The 23975-nt window shown below is 39.8% G+C and overlaps 1 protein-coding gene across 2 annotated transcripts; it reads right to left on the bottom strand.

The window, feature by feature from the left end:
* Positions 1–1481: 1481 nt before the first annotated feature.
* Positions 1482–23469, bottom strand: LOC114472463 (cartilage matrix protein). Of its 2 annotated transcripts, XM_028461720.1 has the most exons (17): positions 23337–23469; positions 20762–21504; positions 17917–18082; positions 17726–17832; positions 17447–17592; positions 17249–17367; positions 15250–15511; positions 14225–14535; positions 4423–4607; positions 4135–4299; positions 3819–4041; positions 2966–3088; positions 2691–2863; positions 2381–2612; positions 2149–2301; positions 1958–2038; positions 1482–1828 (listed from the first exon to the last, which is right to left on the bottom strand). In XM_028461720.1, the coding sequence occupies exons 1-17, from the start codon at positions 23350–23352 to the stop codon at positions 1779–1781; spliced, it is 3255 nt and encodes a 1084-aa protein (XP_028317521.1). In that variant the 5' UTR covers positions 23353–23469; the 3' UTR covers positions 1482–1778. The 2 variants fall into 2 exon arrangements, with proteins under 2 accessions (XP_028317521.1, XP_028317522.1); XM_028461721.1 differs by lacking the exons at positions 14225–14535; positions 15250–15511; positions 17249–17367; ... (3 more) ...; positions 20762–21504; positions 23337–23469 and adding an exon at positions 5563–6229.
* Positions 23470–23975: the final 506 nt, after the last annotated feature.

Raw genomic sequence — 23975 nt, 5'->3', positions numbered from 1 at the left:
ATGCTCCACCAGTTTACATTGTAAATGTAGAGTATAATTAAGCAATATTTTTAAAAGTAAGCGCTGGTGTCGCTTAACAATAACTCTGGGAATAATACTATTTCACTTTTCTTTGTCTGTACTGATTTCCCCACCATGATGGATTATGTTTCTAGGTGTGTCACAATTAGGGATATAAAGATTAATTGAGGCAGTTAAAAATTGATTCAAATGTCTCATCGCAGTACTTAAAAAAAAAAAATATATATATATATATATATATAATTAATTTTTAGAATTTTAAATTCAGGACGCACCACAGTGTTTTAACTCAGAAGTGTGGAAGCATTTTTGCTTCCCAAGACAAAATGAAATAGGTGAGAAAGAAAGAACATGTGAAATCCAAGATAAGAGGGGCTCAGAGAGGAAAGGGAGAAACGAGAAAGAATGAAAGCCATAGTTTATTCGTATTATTTCTTTGATATTGGATTTGTTTTAAAGTCCAATTGTTAAGGCACGAAATACATTTTCAGTTGCACTTTTAAAAAGAAAAGGAACTATTACGCAGTTTTTCATAGTTTACTGTAGAGCCAGAATTTAAACGAATAGGCTTCTTCTTCATTTGTACTATTTATTTCATTCAGGATTTATTTTTAATTAAATTGTGTTGTTCTGCATAGTCTATCAAGGGATTCTTTTGACAATGAAAGACAAAAGAAAATAGTACAGAATTTTTATTTTCAAAAAACAAAAAGGAACATTTTTCAGTCATTTGTCTACAGTCTCATTTTGTAAAATAAATTGTAAGAAAATTGTATTGTGAATGAAGTCGTATCAGGAGTTGAGTGAATCGTTACATCCCTAGTCACAAAGTATTATTTATCTGCATAGGAACATGACTGTGATGTTGATTTAATTTTGTTATTGAATTTATACATATATGTTTATTTTTTTTTCAATGGCAATGTCAGTCAGTGTACTTTATACTCATGTCTGTCAACATTTAAAAAAAAAAAAAAAGAATATCTGAAAAGATAAACACTTGTGTCTGCTGTTTCAGCTTTACTTTAATATATTTGATCTAGTGTACAGCTTTGGAAACATTTTAATCCAAAAACCAAGTACTTCTCCTGAATCCCATAAGATCGGAAAGTCTTACCTGATTACGTTGAAACTTTAGGAAAATAAAACCAGCTCCAGCTGTACCTTGTAGTCCTCCAAGCCCACGATTGATGCAGACTAAGCCATTTGTGGGTTTTTTCCTTATCTTTTTATTGAAGAAATACCTTTCAATATTTGTGTCTTATTTGTCATGATGAGTGTGCATTTGTGTTTTAAACCAATGTATAATATACAATATCTTTATAGGGCAAAACTATTTGGGAGGAAAACAGTACACAAATTAAAATCAATTAAGTTAAGATTATATACTTCCATTTGACATGAGAGGGGCTTCAGAAGCTTCAACTTCTGTTGTAGCAATAAAGAAAAACCCTTAAGTGTACCGCCACCGTTTCCCTATGAGGGAAGACCTTTATTAACAAACACACAGGCTGGCTTTGCAGGATGACCTTCAGAGCACTGGCGGACACACAAACACACCCACAAACGTTGTGTTTCAGCAGGGCTGAGCGTAAATGAGGTAAGGCAGAAAGATAAGATGGGGTTGGCGATAACTCAGGGTTCCAGGGAGGTCAGATTTCACTCACAAACGGTCCCACCTGAATGTGAAATGTGTGTGTTTATGTGTGTAAATGCATGGGTGTGCAGGTGTGTGGTCGAGGGTAGGAAGTGACTCCTCAGACGATTTTGTTCTCCAGCAGAGCGATCCTCTTCGACATGATCTCTAGTAAGATTCTGTCAAGGACTGAATAGATGGAAACTGTCAGTATGACAACACATAAACAACCAAGATGATAGACATCATGATAACGAGGAGAAAAAAACCCCCAGGATCATACTGGGATTATAAGGATATATTTTTTCGTTAGTGCCTGTAGGGCATCTTCTACTTTCTTTTGGAACTTTACGAGGGAGTCACATTCACAGGGGTCCTCCTCTGTGGGATCAACAAGCACAAATATTGTAGCATCACTCCAGTGTGTGCAGACAGAAAACAACAAGTAATGCATTAATTTACTCCGTCTCTCTAAAACAGTAACTTCTCACCTTGACAAATGTTAATCTGCAGCTTCTTGGCAATCTGGGTCATGGCCTTGAAGTCAGCAGTGTAGAAGTAGTGTTCTCCAATTGGCTCAGAGGCGATCTCTTTCAGCTCATTCTCAACTGCATTACCCACTCCAACGGCATACATCTTAAAGCCTTGAAAAATGCAATACATAGGTATATTTACATTAGCTTGAAAAGTGTAAATAAAAGCTAAATTTCGATCCAATTTTACCATTTTCTTTGGCCTTCTTAGCAGCATCTCCAATGTAGTCCTGGCTCCGCCCATCAGTGAAAACAATACCGACCTTTGTGACTCCAGGTCGGGCACCCTGACCAGCGGTGAAGCTGTTGTCTGAGAGATAACGAAGTGCCTGACCTGTCATGGTTCCCCTCTCCATGTAAGCCATCTTTTTCACAGCATCTTTCAGGTCTTTCTTGTTGTTGTAGCGACCCAAGGGAAACTCCTTTTGGGAATCAAAGAAAAAAAAAAAAACATAAGGAAAAAAGCTCCTCCTTTTGGTGACAAACGATAAACCGCTCACCTGTTTGACTGCACTGGAATACTGCACCAGTCCAACATGCGCCTTGCTGTCAGAGACATCCAGTTTGTCAATGATCTGGTTAATCCACTTCTTGACCAGCTCAAAGTTCTCCGGACGGACACTCTTGGAGCCGTCGATCAGAAACACCACGTCTGTGGCGGAGTTACTGCAAGCTGGAGGTGTCAAACACACGAAAACAAAAATTAAATACCTGGGTTTTTGGAGCTCGGAGATCAGCCTGGAACAGATACCTTCAGACGCTCACGCACACTCACCTCTGCAGCTACGACCATCGTCCATGAGGGTAAAACCTTCTTTGCAGGCACACTTGTAAGATCCTGGGTTGCTGATGCATATCTGTGCACAGTCATGGTCCCCAGTGGCACACAGGTCCGATACTGTGTGCGCGTACACAACGGAGCACGCACACACATTTATCGGTGATGGGGGTGGTTGGGGTTAGAAGGAAAAATGAAACTATGTCAGTCTGGGAAACCCTATCATCAAATTTTAATGATCCACTGTGATCAGCAAGGGACTTCACACAATTTCGATGTGTATGTTGCACGGATAACGCATGAATCCAGTGGATCCTTAAATCAAACAGGGGGAGGAAAGACTGGAGTAGACCTGCATAAACAACATTACACAGGCTCATCCAATAACAGTCCAGCACTGTTATTCAGCTCTGCATCTGCGGTAGGATTCGCTGCTTCAAAGTGAGGCAGCAGTCAAAACCACTGCAGAGCGCCAGCAGCGCTGAAGGGCATCACTAATTAGAGGTTTAATTATTGTCACTAATGGATCAGTAATTACAGACAGATCAGTCTCGCCTCTTGGTTATGTGAGAGTTGACTGAAGAAGAGAATAGGTTGTTTCTTTCCTCATGCCCTCGTGCACAGACAAGATTGAAGTCATTAGAACCACTGATTGAGAAGCAGAGGACATAAGGGAGGAGACAATCCATTGGAATCAAGGAGGTACCACTCCTGAGGCCTTACCCTGAGCACAGGACTTTATCTGTTTCACATGTAATAACCAACTCGTCCTCTGGCCTTCCTTCTCAATGCCAGCTATGGCTTTTCTCATTCTGCCTTCGTTCTATTGCACCCCCGTCTCCTCTCTTACCACAGAACGCCTCCTGGAACTTCTTGGTGAGCTTCTCGATGACGCTGTAGCTCTCCACGTAATCCACATGGTCGTCCAGGGGATCACTGGCCATCTGCTTCAAGGTGCTCATGTCTACACGTCCAACGCCAATGGCAAATATCTCAATGCCGGCATCTCGTGCGCGCAACGCCACATCCTTTATGCTGTCCTGGGGACGTCCGTCCGTCACAATGATAGCTACCTGTCACAGCATGGGTTAAGTATATAAAACGTGATTATAAGGGTTGAAAAAGAAGATCAAGCTAATATATGAATGAAATAAAGTGTGCTGAACCTTGCTGATATCGGGAGACTTGGCACGAGCGCCCTCGCCTTCGCTGAAGGCCACATTCATGGCAAATTGGATGGCTAGACCAGTCATTGTTCCAGTGGACAGAGGCTCAATCTTAGTCACAGCTTTAACAAGCCCGGCTTTGGTCCGATGCGTCTTCAAAGACACCTAGAGATCCAGCAGAGAATGGTAAACTTAGATAGAGTCAAATCAGGTTGAATCAGCAATAATTCACATTTAAAGAAAACATTATGGTATGTGTGAAAAAACATTTTAATGCTATAATTTGACCTCATTCTTGACGCGGCTGGCATAGTTGACGACTCCGACTCGGGTGGCGTTGGGTCCAACGTCCAGGCCTTCAATCACTTTAGCTAGAAAAACCTTCACCTGCTCAAACTCTGAGGGGCGCACACTGCGGCTGCTATCGATGATGAACACCAGGTCTGTGGGACGAGTCTTGCACAAACCGGCAGCTGCACATAATGAATTAAACCTAAAATTAAAATGTTTTATTTGGTCATTTTGGTGAATAAATAAACTTGTCAATACCATAGGAATGAAGACCAAGAAACTGAGGGAAAAAAAGAGCAGTGGGAGGAGCGTGTGGAGAAAGGAAGTAGTGAGATTAAACGGGAAGGATAAGTTGAAGTGACAGAGGCCAATAAGATGTATATGAGAGGAAATGGGTGGAAAAAGAAAAACAGGATGTAAAAAAGGGCGGACTGAAGGAGTGATGGAGGCAGAGAAACAGGGTCAGAAAAATAAGGGTGGAGAACAAAAAGAGATCAAAGGGACCCATTTCTGAACATTAATAGTTTCTTTGAAACCTATAAGCAGGTCTTTAAGATCCAAAAATCCTCAACTCACAATAGGTGTTTTTAGCAATCTAAATACAGACATTTGAACCAATAATTGGCAGCTCACTACAACTGTTAATCGATCACTGTTTTAACACTTCTCTGTACCTCCCCCATTTCCTCCTCTGGCAAATTTCATATGCTCACGACCACAAAAAAATACTCTTGCAGCATCAGCTGCAACTTCCTCCAACAAACTTGGATTAACAAAATACCTTTCTCCAACATTTTAAGATGAAACAACTTTAAAAATAAATAAGATTTTAATTTGACAAAGTGCACTTGGAAGATTATATTTGAACACATTTTAATGTTTACCCCAAAACCAAATAAATTTTCCTTTTTCACATATATTTTATTGTCTTGAAAATAATAGTTTAAAAATGTTAACAACTAAACACTTAAATAAAACAATTTGGACAGCTGTCAGTTTAGACCACCACTTTTGATTGTGTTCACATCAGATAATGTTCAGTTAATCCTAAAGCCTGAGGTCAGAGTTCAATCTGTTCCAAAAAACCAAAAACAAAACAAAACCATGACTATTTGGGGTACAGATTTTCTTTCTTACCCATAGCAGCAGCTGTACGAAGGTCTACAGTTGCTTGAGCTCCTATGAGACCCAGCAGGAGGAAGAAAAGTGATGAGGTAAGCCTCATGGTGACAGCGACAAAGGGGGTCCGAGCGCGGCCGCAGATGGTTCAGGACTGAAAGGCAGGAAGGAGACAGACCAGGGCGAAGGGAGCTCCAGGCGATGGGGAGTCGGACAGCCACAAAGTGAGACTGGGTGACTTTGTGCTGCAGGTTATCAATGCACGAGCTTCACACACTTACCCCACAGACACCCCCCAGCCACCCCCCCTTTCTGATGCAGTGTAGGTGTGTGCGTCTGTGGGAAAGAGAGGGAAATACCTGCTCTGGGAGGACCTTGAGCAAGGGAAAGACAAACACCTAGATATGGCCAGGATGGACAGGTAAGTGTGTGTGTACGAGTGGTATAACTCGTGTTCTGTGTGCGCTCCAGTCCCCGAGAGTGTCTGGCTGGGGGTGCAGGAGCTCCTGGGGTTTGGTGCACGCCAACACAGTCCTCTCACGTTGGATTTGGCCTGAGCTCAAATAAACACCAACATGAATTCCTCTTTTCTCCTCGTGTTCCCTCGTATAACAAACACACATTTATGGTGCGGAAGTAAGGTAGAGTTGCTGTACACAGCCTACAGTGTTCCTGCTGCTCTGCACATTGTGTACGATTAAAAAGTGCAATTTAAAAATTATTTCCTTACTGCTCCATCTAAAATTTATCTCTCGACCTGAGTTTCATATTTAAAAAGTTTTTAACTGAGAACAAGACATTTTGGACAAAATTAACTTGACAAAAACAAAAGCACAGAACAAAACAGTCCTAATTATGAAGCCATAATAAGATTTCCTCTTTTTGTGCATTTCCCAATTAGCTCCTGTCAGTTAGAGCGTGGGCCCCACCGGCAAACACACAGCATCAATCAGCTCCCATTCACACCTTTAATCTCTCCATAAGTCCATACCACACTCAACAGAGAGCCCTCTTTACCTTCAGACAGCCCACTCCACCCGACCTGCTCAGCCCTGCATTCCTCTGTCACACACACATACACACAACAAGCTGCAATTGAAGGGGTTCGTCAGGGAGGGGAAGGGGAGGCTGTTACAGTAACTGGAGAGAAAGACCTGCTGCTGAAAAATAAGGTTGGTCACACCAACTCAAATGTGTGTGATTTGTTAGTGATGGGTTTGGGGGTGTTGAGGATGAAAGAGGGATGAGATGCTACTCATGGATGTTGTGTCACCTCAGGTAGTGTTGTTTTTGGCTCGCAACACACTCACACTTCATGTATCTGTACACATACTCACATACACACGTTATGTAACCTTGCTGGACAAAGAAACACAAGCAGGAAGCCGGCGATGCCTCACCTGCAGCTATCGGTGCTTCCTTCCCTGAACTACTACACAACTCTAAAGCATTTAATTATCACAGCGTCACATTGATGGTATTTTTATTTGAAGCGTGGTTGTTTTCTTTGTAGGTTTTCCAAAATAAAAGAAAACATCCATTCATTGGGTATGTTTGGGAACAATTTCTCAATAGTTTTGAACAAATTATTCCCAAATAACACCTTTGAAGGTAGGATAATGTGTGACCATCACATTTTCACACATTAACTCCTACAGCCAATTTAGAAACTCTAATGGAGTTAATATACCAAATATAATTGTTTTTGGACTGTAGGAAGAAAGTGAATTACCTGAAACAAACCCAGCTACACTCAGTAAGAACATGCAAACTCCACAGTACAAGGACAGGTTTAAAACCATTAGGTGGCCAGTTGCTAAAAGCAGTTTACTTGATTTCATTCATTTATCGTCTGTACTTGTCTATTCCGACTCACATTGGGTAGTAAAACCAATTCTTTACAGTTAACATAACATCTAATGTTATTAGACTGTGGCAGGATGCCGGGGTGTCCAAAGAATACTAATGCAAGCATTATGAGAAAATGCAAACTACGATCTTGAAAACACATGAAGGTCCCAAGTTCCAACCCAAGGAGATTAAATCAGAATATTGTTGTTGTGAGGCAGAAGTGCTAACCATGCTTCCATTAGTTAGTCAAACTGAACATTTTCATTTCAAGGAAATGTAAGACAGTTGTCCCCTGCTCTCTCACCAGTTCATGACACATACAGTACTTGAAAGGCATGAAGGCAAAAACAAGAGTCATGGTACTGGTTCATCTGTGCAGCAATATGCAGCGATGTCCATTCCGAATAATCAAAAGTGGCAACAACCTGCGAGGAGTCAGCTTATTGACATTGTCGGAAAGGTTTCGCGCAGTGCATTGTGGGATGTGGTGTCCCATAGACTAATGCATTGAAGTGTCTTTACTTCAAACTAAAAGTTGTGGCAAAACAAGGGCTTACATGGCTGACCACGAATGTCTCGTGGATTGAGGTGACATCACACAGAAGACCAGAAACAAACTAGAACAAAAAATGGTGTCAAGCCAAATCACTGTCAGACAAACAAACACAAGAAATCACAGCAGGAAAAACTATACATCCGCCGACGGGAATCCATATCCCACATGCAATGCGTAAAACTTGTCCAACAATGCCAATAAAACGATTGTTTACAGTGGAGATCAAAACAGACTTTTCAGCAGAAATTTAAACTTTTACATCTTTTTCAAGCAAATGATCTTTAATTTATTGATCTAGGAAGTCTAAATAATGTCCATCTGATTAAAAAAAATGGTTTCCAGCAGCTTTAAAAAAAAAAAAAAAAAAAGAAAACATAAAAACTTAGGAAGAAATGTTTTAGTTTGAGTCAACAAAATTATTTTTGTGTGTTGAACTAATAATATTTTGGAGGAACTGCTGGACAAGTTAGGATTTTAACCAAAAAATAACCAGTTCCCAACCTTTTGTTTATAAACATTTCCTTTTATCAATTCATATTTATTTAGATACACACCGACTTTGTGTACATTTACTGTGTTAATTTATTCAACTGAGTGCCTACAGTGTTATTTATCTTTTCTCCACATTTATCTTTGGTAATCAAATACAAATGTTGTTCCTTTGGAAAATTGAACAGCTTTCAGCAAACAAACTTTTACAGCCTGCTGAAAATAGATCATATTCACTACTATACTGAAGCCAGAGGCAATGCATAAATAAGTCTTTATAAATAAATAAATAGCACAATTTTCACACGTTTTATACCTGGCAAATCCAGATCTTTTTATATTCGTCTTAAACACACCTTGGATTTAACCACCAGGAATCCCTGTCAAGTGCTCTTACAGCAAAAATCAACAGTTTGTGTCTATTAAAAAAACTGGAGTATCTCCAGACTGTGCCTATGGTTTGTTCCTAAATCCCAAACATTATTTTTGATTCGTTTTATCAACAAACTTTGTTCTCTTATATCAATAAAGTTTGTTGCTCGATTTAGCGGGAGGTTTTCTTTCCCCACAGACGGTCAGTGTGTGCATGCAAACTGTCATGAGGTTTGGAAAGAGTGTGAGGATTTCATGTTTGACCACATCCATAAATATTGAAACAAGTTGCCTTTCTTCAAATCTCAGAATACCGAGTCAATATTGACATGGCGGAATCGGGGTTGGAGAGAAGCATCCCATAGCTGCGCGCACACACACACACTCTACTCTGAGTCCCCTCTGTTCGCACTGGAGGCAGTCCTGGAAAAATTAATTGCAAATTTAAACCTAAACAAAGCTCTTCCCAGACACGTGCAAAGCCTACTTATGCATGTATGAAAAAGGGTTGAAATAATTCATACTGACACGTTCTACAACTCGTGGGAGATTTAAGTCTTGGATTTCACCTTCAGAGACAGAGATATGTCTTCTTTTCTCAACTTGTGTGTCTTCAAACATCCACTGAAGTTTCTGCATCTCAAATGAAGCCCCTATGTTGAGGATCATCTTCTCCTGCCAACAAAAACAGCTCAGTAGCCAATGAGCAGGAAGAGCGAGGCTCATTAAAAATCCAAATACAGCACTTACATAACCAGAAGCTCTGTTCATCCCTGAACCCCCAGTCTCACAGACGCACTCCTTCATCCCCATATTCTCCCACCCACGCCTGCCGCTGGCAAAGCCCACCCATCATCCTCTGCTTGTCCCATAGCAACGCGCTCCTCTCAGCTCTCTACCCTTCATCCCAGGCTATACTCGCTGCGCCATATTTCTGCCCCGTTTTGGCTGCTGCCTTCTTCCCCTCCACCTACTCCTTACTCTCCTCTAACATTTTCTTCTCACTAACCATTTTAGCATCACTCCAAACATCCACAATCAGCAGGACAACAATCCCAGAATATTAACCACATCAAAAACAGAAGAACAATATTTTACTGCACAACTTATAGCAAACAAGTCATACGACTCCTCCTCAGTGCCTGCCTCTCCTAATTATGCCTCAAGGTCTTTAAAAGAAAGGATTTGGATTTCTTTCTTAACATCTCATGAGAAATAAACAGAGCAGAAAATGCAGTAAGTGTGTGAACGCAGCAGATGGCAACACAGATTAAGGATTGAGAATGTTGATTGTCTGGGTTATTGCTTCATTGCTTCCCAAGATGTAACTGTTCTTGTCCATAGATTACAGTCACAATAACCCCAACATTCCTCCCACCCAAATCAATAAAACCATTTGATTCATTACCAAAGAGCTAGTGACATGGGGTTGGATCTACAGCCTGGGACCAACTACAGCACAGTATTTGGAAACAGGCTTTAGATCTGGCTCTATTTTCATTTTAGTCAATGATTCTCAATTACCAATCTGATCAATTAAACTATTTTGCTCATGACAAAACTTTTCTTTTTAAATGAAAGAAATACATGAATTTCAATAAATGGGTGTTTGCATTGATATTTATTTCTCACTCTCTTGTTTTATACAACCATAAGCATGAGGTTGTTGGTCTATGTGCAACAGTCTCCGCATAACCACATATTATTTATTTTCAACACACAAGTCATGACAGCTAACATTTACAAGTGCAGATTTAATTGGTTAGAATCCTCATTTGAGTTCATTCTCTGCTTTCATTTAAACTACTTTTTTTAATGTTTACTGTTCTACCATAATGCCAAGGCTTTGTTGCATTTTGTTAAGTGGCTACATCTAAACATTCCCAAACTGTGAGCCTGGATCCATGTACATGTACAATATTGTGGGAAAAAAACACAAGTGTAGAATTCCCTATGCTGGTCCAAAACAAAACCATTCCAATAAAAAATAATTAGCAAAATAAAACATGTTAAGAAACTTCTTTTTAAATTGCAGTTATTTAAACATACTAATAAATTAACACCAGCTCAACTAACATTACTGGTTCCCAGACGAGTACAGCCCGAACATGGCGCACACGCACACACAATCTCTCAAACCCTCACATAAGTTCAAAAATGTATAGGAGAGAAGTCACAGTGGAAGTGACTGTTTATCTCTCGAGGACTGTCATACTCTATTTTGACACTAGGGGGCAGTGGAGAGCTTTCTGGGCCGCTGACCTGAGGAGGCAGCAGGGTAGAGATCTTTGATGGAGGGCTTTCCTTTCTAAGACACAGAGGCCTCAGGGATGACACAGGTGGGAGGACGGTGGAGGAGCTACTGGTGTGTGTAGAGTACGAAGAATACTGAGAGATTCCATGAGAATGTCCATATTCAGGTCGAGGGAGAGACAAGCTGGCGGTAGAGGAACGTTGGTGATCATAAGCAGAGCCCAAAGTGGCAGAGTATGGAGGAGGGCAATGGGAATGCTGCTGCACTGCTGACTGGTTGTACATATTACCCCATAGGTAGGACTGGTAGCCTGGGATTTCACCTGGAAGGAATTTTAAAACAAGCATTTGATAATTAAAAGGGACCTAGCCTCCTCATGCTACCGTACGACTGATAAAACCCACACTTTTATGACATGCACTCTACTTTGAAAAGGCCAGGGTCATCAGGACCAACAACACAGGCTACGTTCAAACTGCAGGCACGTGGCTGTTGAATGCAGTCTGAACAGCACAAATGTACTTTTGTTTTATACGACCCAGGCTACTTTCATATGTGGTCCGAAATCCGATACACATCTAATATTTAACAATGAGACTGCTGCCTGAACAGCCAAATGTGACCTTTACATCACTTAAATGTGAGAAACAATTCTGCGTCCCAGGAGAAGTGGCGGGGAGAAAAACAGCCAGGCTAAGGACGGAGTGGAAAGTGGAGGAAGAGTGATAATTATTTATACATATAATTTATCAATGCTACACACATGCCAAGACCAGGTGCCTCTATATTAACTTCCATTAACACAGTGCGTGCCTGTGTGGTCACGTAGAACCTTAGGTAAGGATGCACCGATCAATCGATTTCCCTTATTTTGGGGGATCGGCCTATCCTTGCATAAGAAACCGATCTTTTCCACCTCCGCAATGGTCTTAAAATCTCTCATAAATTCAGGCACTGTCCTCTTCTGCTGTGAGATGACTGACAGACCCGCCCACCAGGTCATGTGTGCATGTGCATGCCTCTGCTACACAGGACAACGACAACAGTCACCCAGAGCATGGTTAGCTTAGCATGTCAGCAGTATTACACAAAAAAAGAGAGCAAAAAAAAATCGCAATTTGTCATTCCTGTAATGTGAAAATTTGTCTTGATGCAGCTGCAAACAATACGCTACCTCATTCACCATTTAGAAACCACCACATCACTGAGTGTGGAGCATTTGAAGCGAGCAATCAAGCTAATGCTAAAGCTAGCAGAGCAAAGAGCCAGTGGTTCGCTGAGAGAGCTTATCAGTGAAAACAGCAAAGTTACGAGAAGGAAAATGATAGAGTTCACGGCTTTGGATTTGAAGAAAAAGCTGCCACTAATGTACAAGTGACTGTAATAAGACCAGGGTTCTCGCTTCTCGCCAACACTGTTGAGCATATGGGCCACCGATGCTTTGATTTTGCTCCCCTACAGAGCAATGGTGCCCCCTACGCTCCATTTTCAGCAAAGTCGGGAGGATTTTATGTTGTTTTTTCCTTTTTTAATTGGTACTGTAATAATAATTGTTGTACACTCCGCTCCGCTGCAAGTTATCTTTAGATTAACATTTTTACATTTAAATATCTACAAAGCTGCTGCAATTGGACATTTTTTTATTTTTGCACTGCAAGGAAATTTAAAACTCAGGACACTTTATTGGTAGTTTAAGATGTTTTGTTAGTTTGTCCTGTAGATTATAATTATATCACCTACCCCAAACCCTGAAATTTTCTTTATTTGTAAAACCAAAATACTGCTGTGCACTTTATTTTTGGCAAAGAGTTCCAAACAGCTCTGCAGTGCAACCTGTTGGACACATTTATTTCGTTTTTAAAATGTGAAAAATTAAAGACTAAAGAAAGTGATATAATTTAGTATTTTGAACAGCAATGTTCTAAACTTTTAATTTATATTTGAGATAACTACCTCATGTCACATGTGCAGTTAAAACAACACGTACACGTACAATGAAATAAGATTGAAACATTTAAGGTGATTAATTTCAGATATTAAAAATAAAATATGGGATCGGCCAAAATCAGTATCGGCAGGTCAGGCTTTTAATGAAAATTGGAGATCGGCCAGAAAATTGCAATATAACCTCAGGACCTCTGTGCATTTGCAGGTCACTTCAGGGTCGCGTCCACTTCACACTTTGGTAAATATGAACGTGCACACAAAAACAAAAATCTGAATTGTGCATAAGACCTGCTGTCTGAACGTAGCCATAGTATCATCTTATATCAAAAGTTAAGTTTACTTTTTCAATATAAATTGAAATGGAACATGTAAACACATCGTCAACATCAAAAGCAGAGCAAAACTCCTTTTATGTTGGAACATTATTAAAACAGATGTCCTATTCTGAATGAAATGTACTGTTCCTTCTATTTTCAATACCTGTCCTGTGTTTCTATAAGCCGTACCAAAGGTCCTTTGGCCTTGTTTTAGGTTGGAAACCTGCACGGTTTGATTAGATTTCTGCTTTAACCTGTAGCTGCAGGAATCAAGCTGCTCTTTAGTTTTCCTTCAGCAGCAGTGGGAACACATTGAACGCTTACAGTAGAACTCTGATCGTTAGTTTAACAACAAGAACTATCACTAAGACGGCCCTGACTTGATATGCGTTCTGACATCAAAATATTTTATTATCTCAATCTTTAAATCACTTCAGGCAGACATCGGATAGGAAAACACACACATCCGAACCTATGAACACAGCAGAGGGGAGCCAGTTGTGATCGTTTTATCAGTTTGTTTGTAATGCACACAGCACATCAAATCACTGTATACAAAGCCCAAACATTAGCAGAGCGCAGTGTCTTTCAGAAGCAGAGGTAACTGCTAACAGAGGCGCGATCAAGCTCCCACTGTGATCACGAGCAACTTAATGAGCACACCATGCTCACTTGATCAGATTACATTAACTGCACGTACACAACACATCCACTAGGGCAACTCACAGTCAGTAGTCAGTGTTAATTATCTTTGAAAATTGGCCCTGAGGTTCAGTGCTTGTTTTTCCTCTGTATTTACTTTAAAAGTGTTTTTATAAATTCATGAATTATTATGTTTATGGAGCAAAAGAACCGCATGTTGTTCAAGAAAATGATGGTAAACTAAACACTTACCTTGATGGTCTGTATGCAGAACCTGTCCTGTGTTTTGGGATTCAAAGTAGCTGTGACCTCCAGTTGAGAAAGTCATCACCCCATTTGAGTTTGCTCCTGGTCCAAAAGACAGGTATGAGGTAGGGTTGGAGTCTGGAGGGTTGGGGGTAAGGTACGGGGAGGGAGTAAGGAAGCTCATATGGGAGAGGGAGGCCTGTGATTGGATCTGAGGCTGGCTGGTGGGGTAGGACGATTGAAGCTGGTAGGAGTGACTGTTGCTCTGCTGACTGGATGAAAAGTTGTCCAGCCTCTCGATGAATTCAAACAGTGAGCTGAAGACAAAACAACACAAAATAACATGTTTCATGAGCAACATCAATGCTGTCTCTTAATCACCTGATTTGATCAATTTAGATAACCATGAATTCTCAGTTGATTATTAAATATTCATAGCAAATTATTGGTCTAACAATAAAAATTTTCCCAAACCGTAAGAGTTCAAAACGCCAAATATCTGTAACTATACAAATCTATCACCTTTGTCAGCACTGAATAATCACCTAAATAATGCAACCCTACTCAAAAACCAAAAGTAGATATTCATTGTGCATCATTAACAAATTGTCCAACAGTGAACTCTAGTTTAAAATGCTAATAAAAGCAGATATACATTGTTCATTTTCACAAGTGTAAATCATGCTTTACTATAAAAGCTCTTTAGAATTTCCAGAACTATGAATGAAAACACTTTTGATGTAAAAAATGAATAAAAATCCCGAAAGCCTCTGGCACTGACAATCATTATAATAGGGATCAAATCAATCATCTAGAAACAGCAGGTCCAGTATGTATCAGCAGTGGGGAAACACAGGCTTAAGGGCCACATACATATAAACACAGATCCTAAAATATAAACTTGCACGGACTTCATTTCAGAGAATTTAGCAAATTTACCATTGCAAAACCAGTGTTTTTATTGGATGCCCTCTTGTTGTCCGTGTTTTAAACATATTATAGGGTGACAGAGTTAACTGTGCTTAGCTGACCTGGAATCGGTCTGTAGACCCTGGGTTTCACGATATGCCAAAGCAGAGCCCCCCTCCAGGGAATCCATGTAGAATGGTGGTGTGTGAGATGGAGTATTAAGTAGCGGAAGAGTGGTGTTCATGGTGTTGTATCTTGATGTAAAAATGGGGAAGCTGGCTCGCCGCAGTGGGGGCGGGCTTTGCAATGGCCGGGGATGATACTCCGCCAAACCCTCCTGGGATGAAAGCTGGCGCTGGCCACTATCGCTGGCTGGGAATTGACCTTGGAGATGAAACAAAAAGATTAGAACAGATTAGAGACACCCTGCCCTGGGGTTCGGCTGAATTTACTACAGTGAAGTCCACTGAGTTTAAACAATATTAAGTGAAATACAGAAAGGAGAGTTGATGCTAATAGATGCAAGTTGAGCTGATTTTCAAACTACTTATTAACTCATTCAGTGCCAGCCATTTTCAGATTTTCCACCCCCCTCATTGCCAGCCGTTTGAGCATTTTGACTATTTTTGAAGACCCACAGAATATTTTCTACTATGACTATCAAAAATCTGACACCGGATTCTGAAAGATTGAAGCCTCTACTTTCATCATAAAAAATAAGTTGTTTCTGGCTCATTTTGTTCTTTTGTAATCAGCCATTGAATAGAGCAAGTTTTACATAAATCTTCAGTTTCAGAGCAAAAAGCTGAGAAAACAGGCTTTTTGTAAAAAAAAAAACCCTGTCAGTGACTTTAAAGCTATTTTTTTGCTTTAGTGACAACTCTAGCATCTGAGCATTGTTTCCTTATATAAAACAAAACAAAAAAACACTGAGACCGGGCTTTTGATGGCAAAATTATTATTATTTTGCTATCTGGTTCAGAGTTGAATGGATTTCTTACTGTATTTTGGCGTTCCTCCAACTTTCTCTCCTGTCAGTCTGCACACACGCAACTTCCTCCTCTTTCCGGACATACAGAGTGTCATTGCGTCCCTGTTCTTTTTATCGTTTTATCTCACCATCGTCACACTATCCATGAGTTCCACACATGCTCTGGTCGAGTGTTCGCTGCTGGGAACGTCAACTCTTGTACGTAGCGCCATTTTCTGTCTCATAAACGCCTTTCCTCCTCTTCCTCTGAGCTCTGCTTAGCATGGAGCTACCTCTTACATGTCACCTATTATTTTGCTATCTGGCTCACAGGCTGGGGGTATTTTGTACCACCACCCCCCTCCCCCCACTCTCCTCCCGACACGCAGAGATGACCCGTTTAGCCCTGTTAGTTGATGGTTTTCTCATCATCATCTCAACATTATCAATAATCTCCTCAGGTCCACACATGTTCTGTGTTAGTATGTGGAGCTGTGAGCTGCTGGATACGTCACAATATCACTCTGTAGCGCCATAATCTCACCCTTTCCTAAAGGTGCACTGCTGCCATCTTCAGGGCACAGTCGGTCACTACATCACCCCACAGCTTAAATATTGATGAGGGACCTCCGCCAGGGTGTTTTCTAGTAATCCCCGTGAAAAAACGCAAATGACGAGTTATCTCATCAATGGCATTGAGCGTTTGGATTTGAAATGACAAGTAATCTCGTCAATGGCACTGAGTGAGTTAAAGAGGTGCATCTGTTTTACCAATACAGTCACATCTTAGATTTTACTACTAGTCACTTCCAAAGGGTTTTCCGTCACCAGCGCGTTATTGCAACAGGACAAGCATGCACAGAACAACTGGAGTTAATTTAACGCTTACAAAAAGTCAGTTTAAAGAGGATTTAACTTTTATTCTGAATGAAAGGGGAATTAACGCTCTCATGTAAACGCGGCCAATGTCACCCTGAACGAGAAGTTAGCACAGGAGAGTGTGTGCATGAGTCAATGAAAACTTGATGAGTGTGAATTGTCAAAACACTGATCAAGTGATAGTGTTAAATAATCTGTTAATATATTCTTTATTATATCAAGAGCAAAATGTTCCATTTAAAATTGTGAATATAGTAAATTATGGAGTGCACCTGGGCTGCTGAAACTGGCCATGCTGGTGCTGTATGAGGGTGGTGTCTGAGCAGAGAAACAGGGAGCCACTGAAGCAAATTTTTTAACAAAGTGACCTGTGAAGGAAGGAGCCCCCATACTAAAAAGAAAAAAACATAATTACCAAAAACAACAACAACATCGTCTCAAAGCAATGCAGGTTGTAAATGCAGCAATACTTGGTTGATGTCAGCGTGGGCAGGCTGGTGTTGATGAGTCGATGAGGACTGCCTCCACTGTAGTCAGCAACACTGGGTTTGTGTTCAGCACTTTCTGTGACCGGGCGTCCTTTCCTCCACTTTGCCCTTCGGTTTTGAAACCAGACCTTAATAAAAGAATAGCAGTAAAATGAAGAAAAATAGTGTCATTAGATCAACGTCTCTTCCGATGCATGACCTAAGCTGTCAAAGGCCAATCTTGGTAAGTCAGACAAAAGGTTTAGTTAGTGGCAGTCCAACCATGATTCTCTGAGGTGTGACGCCGACTGACGTAGCAATAATTTTCCTCTTCTCTGCATCAGGATAGTGATCTTCTTGGAACAGCGCTTCTAAATGCTTTATCTGATCTGCACGCATGCACATATACACCCACATAATGATTTGCAAAGCAGTACAATTAAAACATGCTCAGACAAATAGAACCCCTTCACCTGTGCTGTAAAGTGTCCTTGCTTTCTTTCTTGGGGCTGGCTGTAAGAGGCAGGGGTCCTCCACACTGTTCAACGTTGGCAGTAATTTGAAGCCCAGAACCCGACCGCGGCCCTTGGTGCTGTACCGGATGGAGCGCTGGGCAGAGTAGACCTGTGTAATCTCCATCTGTGGAGGACAGGTAGCTTTTTCATGGATGGTTTACATGGGAGCTTTAATCCCTCTTTAATTCAGAATACAATTTAAATCCTCTTTAAACTGACCTGGTAAACACGCAATTCCTAAAGCGAATTTAATTTTGAAGTACACACACACGCAATCTTTTATTATTATTACTCACCTTAGTTACAAACGTTGCTTGCTGAGGACATCTGCTGGTCAGTAATTACGGGGAGGTTTTTTTTAGGATATTAGACCCACTTTAGTCGTTTTTAAAAGGCCTTTGTGCAATCACTCCTGTAGATTCTACACAGATTTCAACTTATCCTGAGTTATCATGACTACCTGTCAACATTGAGTTGTTCTGACTTACCATGATCAGGTGTTCTGCAAAGCTGCATTTAAAATTATTTTATGAAATAAATAATTTATGAACGGTTACATTGCAGTCCAAAACAAATCAGACATTTCACACCCTTGAATCAAGCAGCAGCCTTGTTGAAAGTCTGAGGTCAATCTGAGCCTGATTCGCAGAGATATTTGAGGAACACACAGACAGACAGACAGAGAGAGATTCCTTGCTTTATAGATAGAAGATAGATAACTGTAAATGGTGGGCTGTAATGCTCCTTGCTTTGGTTGCCAACCACCGTAAAACTACACATAAGAAGAAAAACACTACTGTAAATGATCTGGGCTGTTCAAAAGTCAGAGTAATGCATCATTGCTAAAATTTCACAGATGCCAAGCAGTTATAATGTTCTACCTGAGTAATTTCTTCCATATAGCTGATTAAATTACGTATGCATGAGTGAGATTATCTTAACCAATCACCAAATTATTAATTTCCATATTAGATGTGTTGTATCTTCATGTGTGCTTCCGTCATGTTTATTTCCAAAGCTGCAGCAAACGGGCAATCATTTCACTCACACTGTTAAATGTGAGAGGATATAGAACAAGCGCTACGGCAGTTATTAATGCTCCAAGGCTGTGCCTCCAAATAGCTCACTCTGTGTGACATGTAGTTGAAACAGAAAGGTTTCAGGTTTCCTTTGATTTATGGCAAAATGCAGCAGACTTACAGATGTGACAAAAAAGCCTCTCCAAAATTGACACTTTCAGTGAACTTGTTGATAATCTACCATTGAGCAGATAAATAACTGTGTGTGCGTGCAATTTTTTTGTGCAGTTCACCTTTAATCTACAACTGCCTGCTTTCTTTGTAAAACAAGTGGTTGAACTTGTAGCAAATGTTTGGATGAAATAAACACCCTGTCGCATGATTGCTGTGATTTGGAGTGCTGGTCTGTTTCACACTTTAAAAGAAGACAAATTGTAAATATTATTATAATATATGAATAGTTAACTCAATTAATCCCTATTAAGCACTTTTTAAATGATTAATGTTATTATTATATTAATATTGTCTGCAAAACAGGGATCTGTATTTTGTTTTGTAAATCAGTTTTCTGGCCTCTTAGATTAACATCTGTATCATCTCTATTCTGTTCCGTATAAGTTTTTAATCATCAATATTCCTGTTGTCACCCTATTGGCTACAGTCACATGGATCAAAATCTTAAATAATTTACATTTCATTTGCCTGCCTAGAACTATGTGTATGACATTGTAGTCGAACATATCTTTTCTTCAGTTTCTGTTTCAGGGTCAATGACGTTCACATCTTGATACCACAAAACCAATCGTCTACGTTTAACTTCCTAATTATTCAGGCGAGGAAGCGGCAATATTTTAAGCTTGTGTTTTTCAAAAGTCTTCATGTTTGCAAATTTTTTTGTATTCCTAGTATTTTTATCCCTGCCAGAGTCAATCGACTGTTTCATTTGTTGAATAAAAGTGCAATTTAATAGCAAGGTTAGATTAATATTAAACGATGTTCATAAAAATGAAAATTATGTAAAACAAATTTGAGGATCAACTAGGGCTGGGCGATATATCGAATATACTCGATATATCGCAGCTTGTAGTCTGTGCGGTGTTGAAAATGACCATACCGTTAAACTCGCGGACTTTTTTTTTTTTTTTTTTGAAATGTCATCTTAATGACAACATGCACAAAAGGGCACTATTTGTTTTAAAATATTGTAGTGGGATTATGTACAAAAAGTGCACTTTAATTTTGTGTGTTGAAATGCCATGTGAGTTGCATCCTGCACTAATGTCTTGTTTTGAAATGTCTCTGTGACAATTTTGCACAGAACGTGCACTTTCTGTTGACAATTTTATGTTTGAGCCACTCACTGTTTAATAAATACAGTTATGTCAACTTTGACTTAGTTGTGATATCCCCTTTTTTGCATGAAAGTTTAAAATTGGCATATATTAATGCAGTATGATCAAGAATGTTTTAATGTAGACATATAGAATCATCATACTGGTGTGATTTTGTGCATCAAAGTGTTAATTCAAGGGTAATGCAAAATATCGAGATATATATCGTGTATCGTGACATGGCCTAAAAATATCGCAGTATTTATAAAAAGGCCATATCGCCCAGCCCTAGGATCAACAAGAGTAAACTGTGGATTTTTTTTAACGTAATCAACGTTACTATCTAGATATAGTTCACAATTGATAATAAACTAATCATCTTGTTAACAGGGTGCCCAGTATCCATAATATAGTATTAATCAGGGAAGGATCCTGTGTGTTATTGCCTCTCACCTCGAGTGGTTGTGGGTCTTGTTGATGGAGACTTTGAGTAGGAGGAGGAAGAGGAGGAGAAGGACTATGAGGTCTTTTTGGTCCTTGTGGCTGAGGAGGTGGAGCCTGTGATGAGTACAGCAGGGGAATAGGCAGGGAAGGGCAATACAGCCCCGTCCCCCCAAAGCCCACATACACCGGATCAGACAGGTCGCAGCTGTTCATCAGGCCGATGGGCGGCTCTGACTGAGCCACGCTCTCCTCCGAGCTCATCACCTGTGCTTTACTGCTCACCTCCACTTCACGGTTCTCACTGGCTTCTCGGAGCCCTTCCTTGATTTTCACCTGCTCATTTTGCTTTCTACCTCGCTTCTTCTTGCTCCTCATTTGCTCAATTTTCTTCTCTAAGCTTTTTGTACCTTTTCCCTCTGGTTTATCAGTGACCGTTCTCTTGGTCTTCTTAATCTTGTTTGTTTCCTCCATCTGCATCTCCTGCAAGACCTCCTCTTCCAGCAAACCATCCTGCCCTACCTGCTGCTTCTCTCCTCCTTCATTTCCCATCACTTCCTTCTCTGAGTCGTCAACTTTCTTTTCTCTATTTTTGTCACCCTCCCTCTCTTTTTGCTTGGCAACATCTTTGTTGTTCCTCTGATTAAACGCCTCTTCTCTCTCTCTTGTTCTCCTTGTCCTCCTCCTGCTCATCTTCCTCTGACAGCTCTTTGTCTCTGAAACTTCCAGTTCCTCACACAGAAGGTTTGGACAGTCTGCAACAAAATGAAGCACAACAAAATGGAAATCTCTAACTTCAGATCTAATTCAGGCCTAATCAATGCCTGAACTACTTTATAATGACAATTTATCAGCACATCTTCAGAAGGGAAGTCAAACATATCAATAACAGAAAATATTTTAAAATTATATTTTATATTCTCTAGACACCAATTGATAATGCTTCCCTGCTTCTCCAAAGCAAATATAATGCAATTATTTAAAGCAAATACATGTTTCTTTTAGATGTCAACTTGCTTTAGAAGATGTACACAGAGAACTGAACTTCACAAGACACCAGAACATTTGGAGAAACTATATTTTCATACATTTCTAAAGTTAATAAAGCTGATAAAGGTGGAGATCATCTCTGAGAGCCCTGGCAATTGAAAAGGTGTTGTAATAAGAATACATGTGCTCATAAGGCTAGATGCTTCAATACCTTTATCAAGGTTTGTTTCATTGGGGAAAAAAAGGAGAAAAAAAATTAATTATTATTTTGGTGTCGATAGAATATGACTTTTTGTGTTTATTTGGTTTTCACAATTCATATTTGTTGTAATCGAAGCTTTACAAGAAGAAATCAGGTTTTAGTTAAAACTTTACTTTTTAAATTCATAATAGTAATAGTTTGTTTTCCTGACATTAGGGAATGACTGATCTATGATAAACAGATTTAGGAGGATATATGGGATATATATCATCTTTGTGACTTTATTTCTGTTAAAGTTGAATCCACAGGAGTTAGTTCACGTGTCAAACTCAAGGCTAAAGCTGACCGTTTAAAGCCGGCAGGAGAAAGTAAAAAACAGTGAAAATATGACTTATTGTGTAGATCACCAACTAATTCAGATGTAGATATCTCAGTACCTCCAAATACACAAATTCAATAAAACTGCTCATTTTTTTCCCAGGGCTCACAGTTTTCCCATACCTATAATCACATGATAGCAGCCATTTTTAACTTCAAATTGTTGCAAGTACTCTCAATTTTTTCATAATCTTTCAATTTTCCTCAAATTATTCACAGAAATTTCTCCAAACTACATAAAAATTGGTCACAAATTCAAGGAAATATAAGAAAAAAAAAGAAAAAAAAAAGAATCAAAAAAAAAAAAAAAAAAAAAAAAAAGTACATTTTGACAAACCCTTTATCTTATACAGAGGCAAATTAAAATAAGTTCCAATTGCGCAATATTTGGTTGTTTGCTGTATGCAGAGGAAACGTGGCAAAATCTATTACCAACAATAAACGTGGGGGGTGAAAGCAACTAGTAAAGTTCACTTTGAGTACTATTTAATTGAGCTACTTTTTACTTTTACTTGAGTATTGTATGTATGACTTACTTGTACTTGAGTAAAATTTAAACAAGTAGCAGTACTTCTACTTGTGTATGACATATCAGTACTCTTTACACCTCTAGGAAATTGAAATGTCACTGTGTGCAGCTATAGGTCTACAGTATATAGTGTAGGAGTAGGTGACATTTCCTGTGCTGACCTGCAGGTTAAATCAAACACTGCGCATGCGTAAACTGCATCGTCACAGCTGTGCAGCGCCTCGCGCCGCCTCACCTGCTTGTTAATTAACTCTTAGCGGTTAGCCGAGGCTAAACCCGCTAACCTGTCTTCAAACAATGGCAGGTCCTGGGTGTTAATAGACTTTTTAATGTTCTCCGAGGGGGCAGAGCAGCCCAGGGAGGAAAGATAAGCGACTTTTAATGGAAGTAATCAAAGTTTGCAGCGTATAAAATGAATTAAAGTCTCGCCCTGGAGACGCTAAAACACACCAATAAAGCCATTGTTAACACCAATCTAAAGTCCTTACCAAAGTCTTCGTCCATGGCGACTCAAGCCAACGTAGAAACCAATAATCCTCTAATAATAATTAATTAAGCCCTGCAGGGCGTGAGAGAGGCCCGGAGCCTAATGAGGCTGATTGATTGATTACCTGCTCAAACCGCAGACGGCAATAGCCACGTGAAGAGGGGGTTCCGCAACAGCCAATCAGAAGGGAGAACAGGATGAGGTCACGCATGGGTAAAGAGGTTCACTTCATGGACTCACGTGAAACCCTGGCAGAGTTCACCAACGCACGTGGTTCATGTCCTGCAGTAAATAATTTCATTATTTATCAGAAAAGCAGAATAATTAGCACAATGGAGTGGCCTGTGCTGCAGTTTATTTATTTATTTTTTTAATGTTAAATCATATACATTTTTATAGACAGAGTGGTGCTCTAGTATTTTTGCATTACTTCTTTAATCTAAACTTTCAAACTACGTGTCAGGACTTTTACACTGGACAAATACAGCTTTTTATTGTATCCCTCCATCTGAAAGTAACATTTATATTAAGAGCATGCATTTTACAAACTAATATATAATTACAAAACGCCCCCCCCCCCCCATTTTTTGACAACTTGAGCTCAGACACCAAAGTGTTGAATAATAAGTTTTAATTCAAA

Source organism: Gouania willdenowi, chromosome 11, assembly GCF_900634775.1.
Source record: "Gouania willdenowi chromosome 11, fGouWil2.1, whole genome shotgun sequence".
Taxonomy (NCBI): domain Eukaryota; kingdom Metazoa; phylum Chordata; class Actinopteri; order Blenniiformes; family Gobiesocidae; genus Gouania; species Gouania willdenowi.
The sequence above is the reverse complement of the archived record's forward strand: the minus strand, read 5'-3'. Positions and strand labels throughout refer to the sequence as shown.